The sequence below is a fragment of the Lepidochelys olivacea genome (genome assembly GCF_965140295.1).
Source record: "Lepidochelys olivacea isolate rLepOli2 genome assembly, chromosome: 2".
In the NCBI taxonomy this organism is placed as follows: Eukaryota; Metazoa; Chordata; order Testudines; family Cheloniidae; genus Lepidochelys; species Lepidochelys olivacea.
In genome coordinates this window covers 229480714-229493043 of record NC_140412.1, presented here as the reverse complement: position 1 = coordinate 229493043, position 12330 = coordinate 229480714, and the positions used below count along the sequence as shown (strand labels likewise).

The 12330-nt window shown below is 44.4% G+C and overlaps 1 protein-coding gene across 1 annotated transcript in view; it reads left to right on the top strand.

The window, feature by feature from the left end:
* ITGA8 (integrin subunit alpha 8) overlaps positions 1–12330 on the top strand; it is a 173703-nt gene that overhangs the window by 20570 nt on the left and 140803 nt on the right. The window contains exons 4-7 of the mRNA XM_084620269.1: positions 1547–1670; positions 6900–6961; positions 9939–9984; positions 11121–11246. Coding sequence (XP_084476395.1) covers positions 1547–1670; positions 6900–6961; positions 9939–9984; positions 11121–11246 — 358 coding nt within the window. The remainder of the gene's footprint in view (positions 1–1546; positions 1671–6899; positions 6962–9938; positions 9985–11120; positions 11247–12330) is intronic.

The following is a 12330-nucleotide window of genomic DNA, read 5'->3' as shown; positions in this document are numbered from 1 at the left end:
ATACACAGCTTGCTTCTAGTGTCTGCTTCCAGGAGGGAAGGGCTATCACTCTGCTTCCTCTCCTTTCCCTGGCTTCCTTCCCTGCAGTCTTTATCTAGCCCCAGGCTAACTGGGCGGGCAGGTGTCTCCCATTCACCATATAGGTGCAGGTTTTCTCTAGCCAGCTCCAATTTGCTTCCCATAATGGGGGTTGGCATGGCAGAGAGCTGAGTCAGTAGTTCTTGCCCAGCACCCTGTCACAATAGCTAAAGTCAACAATTTTAAGACAAAACCTTGAATTGCTGACTTTGGGAAGTGAGAAAACTCTAGGTTTAAACTTTGATAGGGTTCCTTGGGGAAGAGGGGAGGTTTTTTTGCTTGTGTTTTTTTTCTACTGCAGCAGCAGCAACAATAAAATAGAATTGGGCCAAAATGTTACTGTTATAAATTTTCTGTTGCAAATGATTTTGTCAAACTTTCTGAAATGCATCTAAAATTAATGTTAATTGTCCTCTATTTTTTCTCTAGTATGTTGTTTAGACTGTAGGCTGCTCAGGGAAGAGCCATGTCTTATACATTTGCAAAGCAATGTGCACACCTGCAGTAAGCTCTGTGTGGGCACAGGGATCCCCCCGCCCAGAGCTAATTGCAGGACTGGTGCCTTATAGTGATGTAAAAAATGACAACAATACATTACCAGAGAGAGATTAATATCTGACTGTAAATCAATCCCAAGACAAAAATGGACAGTTTATCCGTTCCATCACATACTAATTTTTATTATAGAATATATTCTATCTTATTAAATAGTTTTGTATCAAAAACTCAATTGGCAAAAGTCCACTCAGTCAGGGTTAAATCTTGCCTGTTGTGCCAAGCCAGAAAGAGAAAGAGGTCTCAGAATCCTACCTCCAAGGCAGGGGAGAAGCAGAGGTAGAGCTACTCCAGCATCTATTCCATAGCCGTGTCCTCTCTCTGGCTCTATTTTGGGTTTGAACTAGGGATCCATGTAATAGCAGACCAGCAGCCACACCCTCCATGCTGCAACAGAAAGAGCTCAGCTCTGCAGAACCCAGATGTGTATGACCTCCTCATACTGCCCCGTACAGCAGAACCATACTGTAACAACCAATGTCGTGAGAATCACGAGGGATTGATTGAACCAGGGACCTCTCAAACTAAAGCCATGGGACAAAGGACTAAGTCCCCTAACTGGGACAGTAACAAACTCATCTTCTGTGGATCCAGGCACAGAGGGGGTTTAATAACACATGCTTAAAAGTGGGTAACTCTATCTGAGACTATTGACGTGTCCAGGGAGAGGGGTGAGAGGGCAGGTTTTGGTCCTTCGATATAAGTGGATTGTTAATGATGCAGAGGGAAGAAGAGAACATTGCAGGTTATGAAGGTTCCCATGGTTCTTTCATTCACTTACTATGACAATTTCTACCCAGATGATAGAAACTTAACAGGACCAAAAGTAGTTAATTTGTTTAATGAAGAACTTTAATGACTTAGCCCATGCATGGCACATAAAAGATCTGTTACATAATTATTGTTTTAATAGGCTTGTGCTCCCTTATATCATTGGAGGACCCTTAAAGCCGCTCCTGAAAAGGATCCAGTTGGCACCTGCTATGTTGCAATTCAGAACTTCAGTGCATATGCTGAGTATTCTCCTTGTCGCAACAGTAAGTTTTAATATAAATGTTCTTGCCTCAATAGAACTGAAATTGTGATCAGTGGTTTCATACTTTCAGTCTTAGTGCTGCCTTGGCTAGATGAAAATTACTGGGTGATGTCACCCAGGGAAAGAGTATAAAGAAAGACAGACATTAAACTACATGTCTGCACTTGGATGTTTTATCATATAATTAAAAGAGGCGAGATTAAGTAAATAAGGCTTGGCAATTATGGTGATAAAATATAATTTCCTTAATGTAATGGTTTAAAATGCAGCAAACAGATCTCGAAAAGCATAAGTAAGCATTTAAAAATGGTTGTTCGTTCCGAACGTGAATCTGTCAGTATAGAATTGCCATCCTAGGATCAGATCCTGCACTGAGATGAAAAGGACTGCGTTGTCCGAATCACCAGCAATAGGTTGGTTGTGTGTGTCACTTCCTGTGCACAAGAAAGCTGCCCATGGTAGCAGTGCTACTGCACATGCTGCTCTGTGTTGTGTGGGAACTGGGGGGCTCCTCCACAACCCTAATGCCTTCCTGCTTACGGAATCGGTCAGAGAGGGTGTGTATAAAGGCCCAAGCCCAGTTATTTATAGGAGTACACTAGATCAGATCAGGGATACATCTAGTCTAGTATCCTGTCTCTGACGGTTGACCTTACCAGGTATTTTGGAGGGAGGTGTCAGAATTCCTGCAGTAAGCAGTGATGGGATAACCTACCCCAAGGAAGTTTCGTCCTACTTCAAAAGCTAAAGACTGGCATAAGCCTCGAAGCAGGAGGGTTTATAGCCGTTCCAACACGTACGTGTGTGTGTGTGTGTGTGGTTTTAAATATTTACTACAATAATTCTGTATATTCTTATTATCCATATGAATGACTTGATTGCTTTCTGAATCCTGCTAAGCTTGGGGGGTGGGGGGGGAGAGTCACTTCATGTGCTATTTCCCTAAACTCTAAAGGTGTGTCTGCCCAGCTGCTGGGAGTGAGTCTCACAGCCCAGGTCAACAGACTTGCATTAACAGGGCTTGGGCTAGCACGCTAAAAAATAACTGTGTAGATGTTGTTGTGACATTCGAGCTCAGGCCCTGAAGCCCAACTCCCTATCTAAGCCTCAGAGCCCGAGCTCCCACAGCGCTAATTTCAGCGTGCTTGCACGAGCTCCACTAGCACAAATCTGTCGACCCAGACTGCAAGACTCACTCCCAGCAGCTGTAGAGACACATCTTAAAGGCCTCCTCCAACTGTCGTTAAAATCAATGAGAAGAACCTGTTGACTGAATGGGACTTGGATTGGGCCCTTACAGAATCATTTCACTGTCTAGCAGTTACTTCTCCCACAGACCAGAAATAGCTGCTGTTTCACAGTTACTTGCCATGTGGTGTTTTCCAACGCTAATAGCTAATGTTATGGGCTAGCCTATGCCTCTGTGTGGAAATGCCCACAGGAGGGCTAAGTTGTTGATGATCAGTTTGTTATTTTTATAGTGGCAACAAAGCCCTGGGCAGACAAGTAGATGGATCTGCTCCCTCCTTTGAAGAGGCTATGATAGTGAAATTTGCCAAGTTCATTCTTGTGGAGTTCTAGAGACAACATCATGCCGTGCTGTGAGGTTTGCCTGCAGGGCCAGCCGAGGTGGGAGGACCAAAAGGGCAGTTTTCCCCAGGCCCCCCATTTTGAGTGGGCCCCCAAGCCCATGGAATTTGAGTGAAAGGTGCTGTGACCTGGTGCATGGGGTGGCAGCACCATTAAAGTTTGGCCTGGCCATCCCTTTGTCATGACTAGGTCAAAGTGCACAGAGTGGGGGTGCCGAGCCCAGCCCCATGGGACTGAAGTTACCACAGCTGGGTGAGTGTGGGGCGGATTCACTCTTCAGCCCCATCCATCACCCTCGGGGCCCTCTCTTGAATCCATGGTAATTTTGTTGGAAAGGTGGGGGCCTTAATTTCAGATTTTTCCCCAAAACCTCTGTGTAGCCCTGTTTGCCTGCCCTGAGAATGCACACCTGAGGTGTGTGCAACCAAGCAGCCCTGTGATTCTTCCTAAGATCTGCAAGAAAATCCCATGGAACTCAGCACATACAAAGGCGACTGGGACATCTGCATGTAGGGCCAACTCCTCAGCTTTACCCACTAGGTTCTCCACTGCAGAGTAACTCCAGATAGAGCTGCATTACCAAGTCTCCCTCTCATGGCCTAGCCCTTACACCCAAACCCCCAAAGAGGGGAGAGAGGACACCACAGAGTGAGAAGCTGAATCTGTGGGAAAACAATGTTCAAAAGCTCTGCACTAGTTCCTGCTGGTGTGTCACTTTGGCTTTGCTCAGGGATGATGCCATGTGGAGGGACTGTTCCAATGGCCATTCTCACTTTCTGCCCAGTTGTAGCCCTCTGAACCTGCATATCCCCAGGTGCGTGGCATTCATAGGGAAGGTCTTCTTTGGGGGTTTGAGGAAGGAGAAAAGACCGCCACATTCTTCTTCCCACCCTCCAACAGATATTGGGCAACCATAGCAGGGTGGTCTATTCCAAGTCTATTGCTTCATGGTGATAGAACTAAGAAAGAAGACTCAGCAAATATACACAAATATGCTGAATTATATTACAGTTCAATACTTGTTTAACCCAAAATCCAGTCTCTCAAAAAGCCTGGCTTTATGAATTACCTGTATGTCCCTCGGGGTTGTATAGATAGCCAGGATCTCCTGCAGGGTGGCCCCTTTGAATACAGCCAGATTGACCCACCCTCCAAGTTACTATTTATCCAAAAGTTTCAAACTTCCTAAGAGATCCTTATTTTTGTATTTATGGCAAATCAAGCTGTTGCAGCAATTCTATGACTCCTTGCTAAGCCATTCATTTTTGGTTACCCATGCTGGTTTGGACAGGATGCCCACTGATTGTGGCTAGGGACCCTGGCTAGGCAGTGAGAGAAGAATGTCCCAAGTAGTCAATATCATTTTTCAGGATATCATTTGGCACCAATCTCATGGCTCTGCAGAGGGCCCTGATTTCTTCATTACATAGGGTCCCATATAATTGTTTTACCTCCTTAGGTGGTTTTGTACCTTTTGCCTCAAGGCTGTGGGGTTTATTTAATTGCATGGTATATTTTTTCATAAAAATTCTAGAAAGCTGCTAAAAGTAAATAAACAAAACAAGACCACATCCTTAAGACAATAACTGCGTAAGCTCACAGATTTACTACCAGTACCAGATCCTGTCAGACTGGATCCCTAGAACGTTTTGTGTGCTATTGTGATTCTGCTATCCATAAATGCATTAAAAAAGGGGTTCTCGACCTTTTTCTTTCTGAGGCCCCCCACAATATGCTATTAAAAACTCCAGGGCCCAGCGGGAGAAGGGAAGACTTGGGGCACTGGGCCGGGTTGGGGGAGGGCCCTTGGGCACAGATGTACTTTGATTTCTATTTTGGGTGAGCAGGGGCCAGCAGGGGTTGAGCCAGTTCCACATGGCAGGGTCTAGGGAGGGAGCGCCACCTCTACCCCCTGACTTACCTCAGCAGACCACGCGCCTGCCTGGATGTGTGTGTGTGGGGGGTGGAGTGGGGCACAACCAAAAATTATAACTCAAAGGTGGGTGCAGGGAGAGGGGTAGCTAAGGGCTGTGTGCGGGCAGGGGGGTAGCTCAGGGTGCAGGGAGGGGTAACTAGGGGCTGTGTGCAGGCAGAGGTAGTTCAGTGCAGAGAGAGAGGGGTAACTAGGGACTGTGTGTGGGCAGGGGGTATCTCAAGGTGCAGGGAGGGGGTAGTTCGGTGCAGAGAGGGAGGTAGCCAGGGGCTGTGTGTCTGGAGGACTCCCCTGCGGTCTCTGTTCCCTGAGGGCTCTTCCAGCCACAGAGCCGGGTTCTCCCGCCCGGTTGGCTCTTACCAGCAGCATGAGCAAAGGGGGCTGGGAGATGAGGAGCAGCTTCAACCCCCTGCACCAGCAGCAGCAGGAGACAAGGGAACACCGCAGCTGCCTGCTCCTTGACACTAGCCAGAGCAGTAGCTGTCCTGCACTGCCTGGCTCCTGCTTCCTGCCTCCGACCTGGCCAGGGGGTGGGGAGAGAAGGAGGTGGCGGGGTGTGTGTGTGTGTGTGTGGAGTTGCCCTGGGATTGCCCTGCTCTTGCACTGTAGTTTTTTTTTCTTTTTGGGGGGGGGCAAAACCAACATGTCCCCCCCAAATCTGCCCTGTGGGTAGCATCGGGGCTTGGGGCTCCAGAATTCAGCCCTGCTGCTCCTGGCGTCTGCCCCACATGGGGCGCCAGAGAGCAGGGCTTCAACCCTGCGGTTCCTGGCTTCAGCCCCATGGGAGGTGCTGGGGCTTGGGCTCTGGGTTTTAGGTTTGGGGCCCCTCGGCCCCCCTGAAAGGGTTCACGGACCCCCTGTTGAGAACCAATGCATTAAAACATATTTCTCCAAAATTAAAATTAAAATAAAATCATATACATGCTTTTATATTTTCTTCCATCCTCTTTTACCAAAATTTTCTTACTACTGTAACAAACTATAGTACTGACACAGGAGTTAGATTTGCAGTATCACTTTGAATTATGGAGATAAGGCAATACTACAATATTTAATAAAATATGTACCCACAACGGAAACCTATGATACAATAATTCAATAAAGTATATATTTTTTCTTTTTGTTGTTGCATGTAAATCTGGGTACTAATTATTTCTCCTTGGGAAATCTTGTAGTGATGGCAATTCATAGATTATAAAGCCAGAAGGGGCCAATGTAATAATTTGATCTGGCCTCCTGTATAACAGACCATAAGACTTCCCCAAATTAATTCCTGTTTAGATCATGTCTTCTAGAAAAACATCCAAACTTGATATAAAAATTGCCAGTTATGGAGAATCCCCCATGACCTTTGGTAAGAGGGTCCAGTGGTTCTCTGTTAAAAAAAAATTAAACCTCATTTCTGAATTTGACAAGTTTCAACTTCCAGCCATTGGATCTTGTTATAGCTTTGTCAGCTAACTGATGAGCCCCCATTATCAAATTTCTGTTCCATATATAGGCATGCACAGATTGTGACCAAGACACCCCTTCGCCTTCTCTTTGTTAAACTAAATAGATTGAGCTCCTTGTATCTTTCATCATAAGGCATGTTTTAAAATCCTTTAATCATTCTTGTAGCTCTTCTCTGAACCATCTCTTATGGCTATAAGTAAGTTCTATTCAGGCATTATGAGATCAATAAATATTCATATTTTGATAATGCAGGCAATGCAGATCCTGAAGGACAAGGTTTCTGTCAAGCAGGGTTCAGCTTAGATTTTTACAAGGTAAGATTCTACTTTTGAACTCCGTGGAAGAAATTTTATGCTGACGTATCCCAATTGACCTCTTCCTTCATCTATTCCAGTCCCCCTGATTGGAAATTCATCCCCTTCTTGTTTTGAGTAACATTTTTCATGAAGTTGCTGCTGTGACATTACACTCCATATTCTTTATGGAAATATGCTTATGATATGGATATGACATAACCGAGATGTACTTTCTGCAAGATTGCTCATGTAAGGTATCATTGGAAAGGTTATGATTTACTGAATGTGTTTATCTAATTTGTATGCATGTATCATTTTTGTATCTAAAGCTGGGAATATTGACCATGTCTCTGTATTTCAAATGGATGAGGCTAAACAATGCTAGGGACTTCTTATTGAAGAAATGCATAAGGATTACCCCAGGAACTGTGTGCAATAAAAACCTCTCAAAGATAGCTCTATACAATGGGAACTGTTTGACCCAGGTCACAGCAAAAAACTTTCCAGCAAGTGGGGGGAAGATATAAAACAGGAACAATGACAACATGAGGGGTCCTAACTCTCCCTACAACAACACATCTGAAAACATCTGAGGAACAAAGACTGAACGGTAAGAAGTATTGGTCGTAGAATCATAGAAGATTAGGGTTGGAAGAGACCTCAGGAGGTCATTTAGTCCAACCCCCTGCTCAAAGCAGGACCAATACCAACTAAATCAGGCTAAAACCTGGGAAAGCCAAGGCAACTTGTGCCTTAAGAATCCGCCAGCCTATTTATCACTCAGGGTGAGAATATGCTAATTTGTATCCTACCTATCTAATGTGTCAAGCTTAGTTTGTGTGTTTTGTTTCATTTGCTTAGTAATCTGCTTTGTTCTGCTTGCTATTCCTTTAATCACTTAAAATCTACCTTTTGTAGTTAATAAAATTTGTTTTGTTTATTATTAAACCCAGTTTATGCAATTTTTAATGGGGGGGGGAAGAAGTCATGCATATCTCTCTTCACATTGAGGAAGAGGGTGAATTTTTTGAGCTTGTGCTGTACAGATATTTCTATGTAGTGCAAAACACTAGTATTTTGGGTTTGTCTCCCAAAAGAGGTGGCCACGTGAGTGCTGGGGAGCCCTCTCACACAGAGCTGACTTCAGTCTGTGTCTGCAGCAGGGTGTAGCCCTACTTGAGTGTGTATGCTGCAAGAGGCTGGAGAGCCTAATTCAGCAAAGCAGGAAGAGGGAACCTAGGCTGGTTGAGCGGGAGAGGCTCAATTAAACCCCAGTACATCAGGTGACATGCCAGGGTGGGGGGCAACCCGTCACAGCTGCAATTTCTCAAAAGCATTACAGACTTGAAATTTCCCAGTTTAATTTCAAAAATAGATAAAAGATAACTTGTTAGATGCACTCCCATTGACTTCTCCTGAATCCATCCCAACCTGTGCTATAGCATTACTGTTGCTCTGGCCATCCAAACCTTCAGAAGTGACTAGGGATTTTGGTTGTGTCATGGGGTGCATAGACCTTAGGCAGGCTTGGCAACCAAGGGGTTAATGAAGGAACTGCCCATCAGTGCTGATTGGCAGCATCTGAGCAGCTGGTTGAATAAAAGAGCTGAAAATAAAAGAGCTCAGAGCGGGAGGTGGCTGCCAGAGGAGGCAACAGACCCAAGAAAGAAGGAGCTGCCAGCAAGCTGGTGAGAAGCTGCCTCGGAGTGACAATGACCTAGAGAAGGGACAGTCAGAGCCACAGGCTTCAGAAGCATATAGAACCAAGGGAGGCAGGAAGGAGCTCAGAGTATAGCAGGAGAATTTTGGAGGATTCTGCCTGCCTAGGTTAAGGGATCTGAGCTGAACCCAGTGGAGTGGTTGGGCCTGGATTCCCCTACCAACCCCTTAACAGGGACTTAAGAACCAAAGGGGGTTTCAGGCCTGTTGATGGCAAGGGTCTGATTACCTTTGTCAAACATAAGGGCTGCCCTGTACAACCCCATGGGACAGAAATAAACATCCTTATCTCCAGAACAGGACTACAGAGATTCAGAGAACCAGGGGTGGGTGCCTGCCCTGCTGATCTGGGCAGTTGCTGTGCAACATCCTGTCTAATCAAGGGGGGCAATGGTGCCCCAGCCCACGGGGTGCCTCCATTTTCGTGTGCCCAACTTGAGTCACTCACCAGGACCTGATTTTTAGAACATACTGAGCATCAGCCCTTGAGTGGTTTTTGTTTTGTTTTTTAAATATAAGCAATTTATAGGAGGATTCTTTCAACAGCAGGCTAATAATTCAATCACATTGTTTTTTTCTGGGGGGTAGGTAGGGGTGGAGTGCTTTGAAAGTGTGTCCAGTGCATTCCCCTATGCCACCTAGTAACAATACTATGGGCCCTAGGAATATACTTTGTAGCTAGTGGGTCTATAGCAGTACTAGATCACCAGGGCCACATGTGTGTGGCTAAACACAGTAACCGTACACTGTGTTTCTGAGACAGATTGTTATCCATTTTACATTCATGTTATTCTTTTCACCCAATTAGCCTGTGTCAAAGGGATGGCTACAAGGTGGCTATAGCCATGTCGGTCTGTAAAGCATTGCTTTGGATACATTGGGCATCACTGACCTCTTTTGTGTTATCTTTAGTTTTTTTTTTGTTTACAAAGAAACAAAGCAGTCTTTGAGAAATGTTATTCTGTAGATGCCAAACCGATTATGGCCCTGATGATTCAGGAAAGCATCCCTATTCAGGAAAGACACTAAAGCATGTGTCTTGACTTCAAAGTTAATCTCACACTCAACCGCTTTCCTGAAAAAAGGGTGGATTAAAGCATGTACTTAAAGAAGTGCTTTCCTGCATCGGGGCCTATATCCTGTACCATGACCCTGATTTTCCTTTTGTTGTTTAAATAAAACAGGACAGTTGTTTAGATATAATTGTACTAATTGTTTTTCCACTGCGTGTTATCGATTTATAATTTAACATTGTTCATGTCTGTTGTTTTTGTAGAATGGGGATCTTATAGTAGGAGGACCTGGGAGTTTTTACTGGCAAGGTATGTTCACTCAGTTAACTTCAACCAAAAAGGAAAGGCCAGGTGTCAGGAGAAAGTTCATCCTGGATTCCTGTTATTTTCTAGGCGTCAGGCTATCTGTTTGAGTCTGGTATCACTTATATACGTGTGAATCAGAATAACTGCTCTGAAGTCAATGTAGTGACTCCTGTGTGTTTAAAAAAAAAAAAAGAATGAGATCAGAATCAGGCCATGGATTCTATAGGAGACGAAATGAGGTAAATGTTTTACTGTTGACATTTTGCCTCTTAATGGACAAACTTAACTTTATTTTCATCTGGAATTGAAGTGTCAATTGCACAATAGAGAGAGTACATTATGTGTGACATTTTCATAGCATAAGTTCAGTTTGGGATTTTTAGATTGATTTCTGTCCAGACATTTCTAATACCCCATCTCATTGTTTTGGTATCATGATGCCACATATATAGATGAGACCTGCCTTGCTAGAGGTAAGGGCAGAACATTTTTGCCCCTCCCTTGATTTAACCATTATTACGGTAAGGCGCATTCTTGGTCTCTGCCTGCCAGGAAGACATTGTCAAGCCATTTGGCAGCTTCATTGTTGTGGTGGACCTGTGTAATGGGTTTTGCATTGTGTCACTGAAGGAGAAAGATTCTGACTTATTTTGACTTCTGATGGAATAGAATTCCATATCTCTGAACTCTCCTCTGAGAATACACTGCTTTTGGGCTATAGGATTCCATTGAATTATAGCTGTTATGGAAAGGCTGTCAATGCAAGAGCATGATCTAGGCCTATGTAGGACCAGCACTTTGAAATGGAATGGAGTTGTGTTAGTTATGGTTAATACCATGTTGTGTTCTATATTGTCTTCCTGTTTCTGAATGATGTGGAAATGCATTGGTTTAAATATTCTCAGGAAGTTCCCAGAGTGGCAGTGGGGAAGGATTGCAGTGACTATGCACTGCTCTTCTCTGCTGCAGCAGTCTGGCAATACATTGTTATGGATGTTGGACAGTTAGTGATGAATTGAGTAAACAGTGTCTTGAACCTTGTGTTTAATCTTAAATCTTAAAAACTGTAGATAACCCTGTATTTTAAGGAGTTGGCTCTTCTCTGAATTCCTTTACTCGATGCAATTATTTGAATACAGGTCAAGTAATCACCACCAGTATTGCAGATATCATTACGGACTATTCATTCAAGGATATTCTAAGGAAACTGACAAGAGAAAAGCAAACTGGAGTGGCACCACCCATATATGATGACAATTACCTAGGTAAGATGTACAGTCTAGAGCAGGGGTCGGCAACCTTTCAGAAGTGGTGTGCCGAGTCTTCATTTATTCACTCTAATTTAAGGTTTCGCGTGCCAGTAATACATTTTAACGTTTTTTAGAAGGTCTTTCTCTCTACAAGTCTATATATTATATAACTAAACGATGGTCGTATGTGAAGTAAACAAGGTTTTCAAAATGTTTAAGAAGCTTCATTTAAAATTAAATTCACCTAGGCCGGCAGGGGGCTGAGCAGGGCCTGCAGCCAGGACCCCGGCTGGCAAGGGGCTGGCAGCCAGAACCCCAGACTGGCAGCGGGCTGAGTGGGGCCGGCAGCTGGGACCCGGCGGGCAGCAGCGTGCCATTAAAAATCAGCTCGCATGCCGTCTTTGGCATGCATGCCATAGGTTGCCAACCCCTGGTCTAGAGGCACTGGACTTACCTGAATGAGAAAGCAAATCCTAAATTATGAAGGCCCCAATCCTGTAAACACTTGCTTGACTTTAAGCACAGGAGCAAGGAATCCCATTCAGTAATTTGCTAATTTATTTTAATGGGACAACTGACATGCTTAAAGTTAAACACAGGAGTAAGTGTTCAAGATCCTAAATGACTAGCTAACTAGGATGCTATAGTTATGCATGGGTTTTAATGTACTTAAGCAAGCATACTAACTTTTCATGTTCACACCTTTTTTCAGTCAGGGGAAATGATTTAGCTTACTGTAATTAGGGACTATTTCAACTGTTGAGAGGGAAAAGAAACCTTTTTTGTAATGCTTTAGTACAGTAATCTCTAAGGGCCCAATTCTGCTCTCATTGTCGTTAAGGACAAACTATAATTGACTTCAGTGAGAGCAGTAGTGGGCCCTGATTATCCAGAAAGCATGGGGGACATGGATTTTATTTGGATCATTGAGAGGGAAGGAGCCTTTTGCAGCAGGATGCCTTCCACCACAGCCAAAGGCTTGTTGTCATCCTCCTCCTTGCAATCCTGGCTGAGGATCTCTGCTCTGCCCCACTCCCTCCCTCCCATGACAGTGGGGCTGCAGAGGGCTCCCTGCACTGCCACAGGAATCATTCAGCAG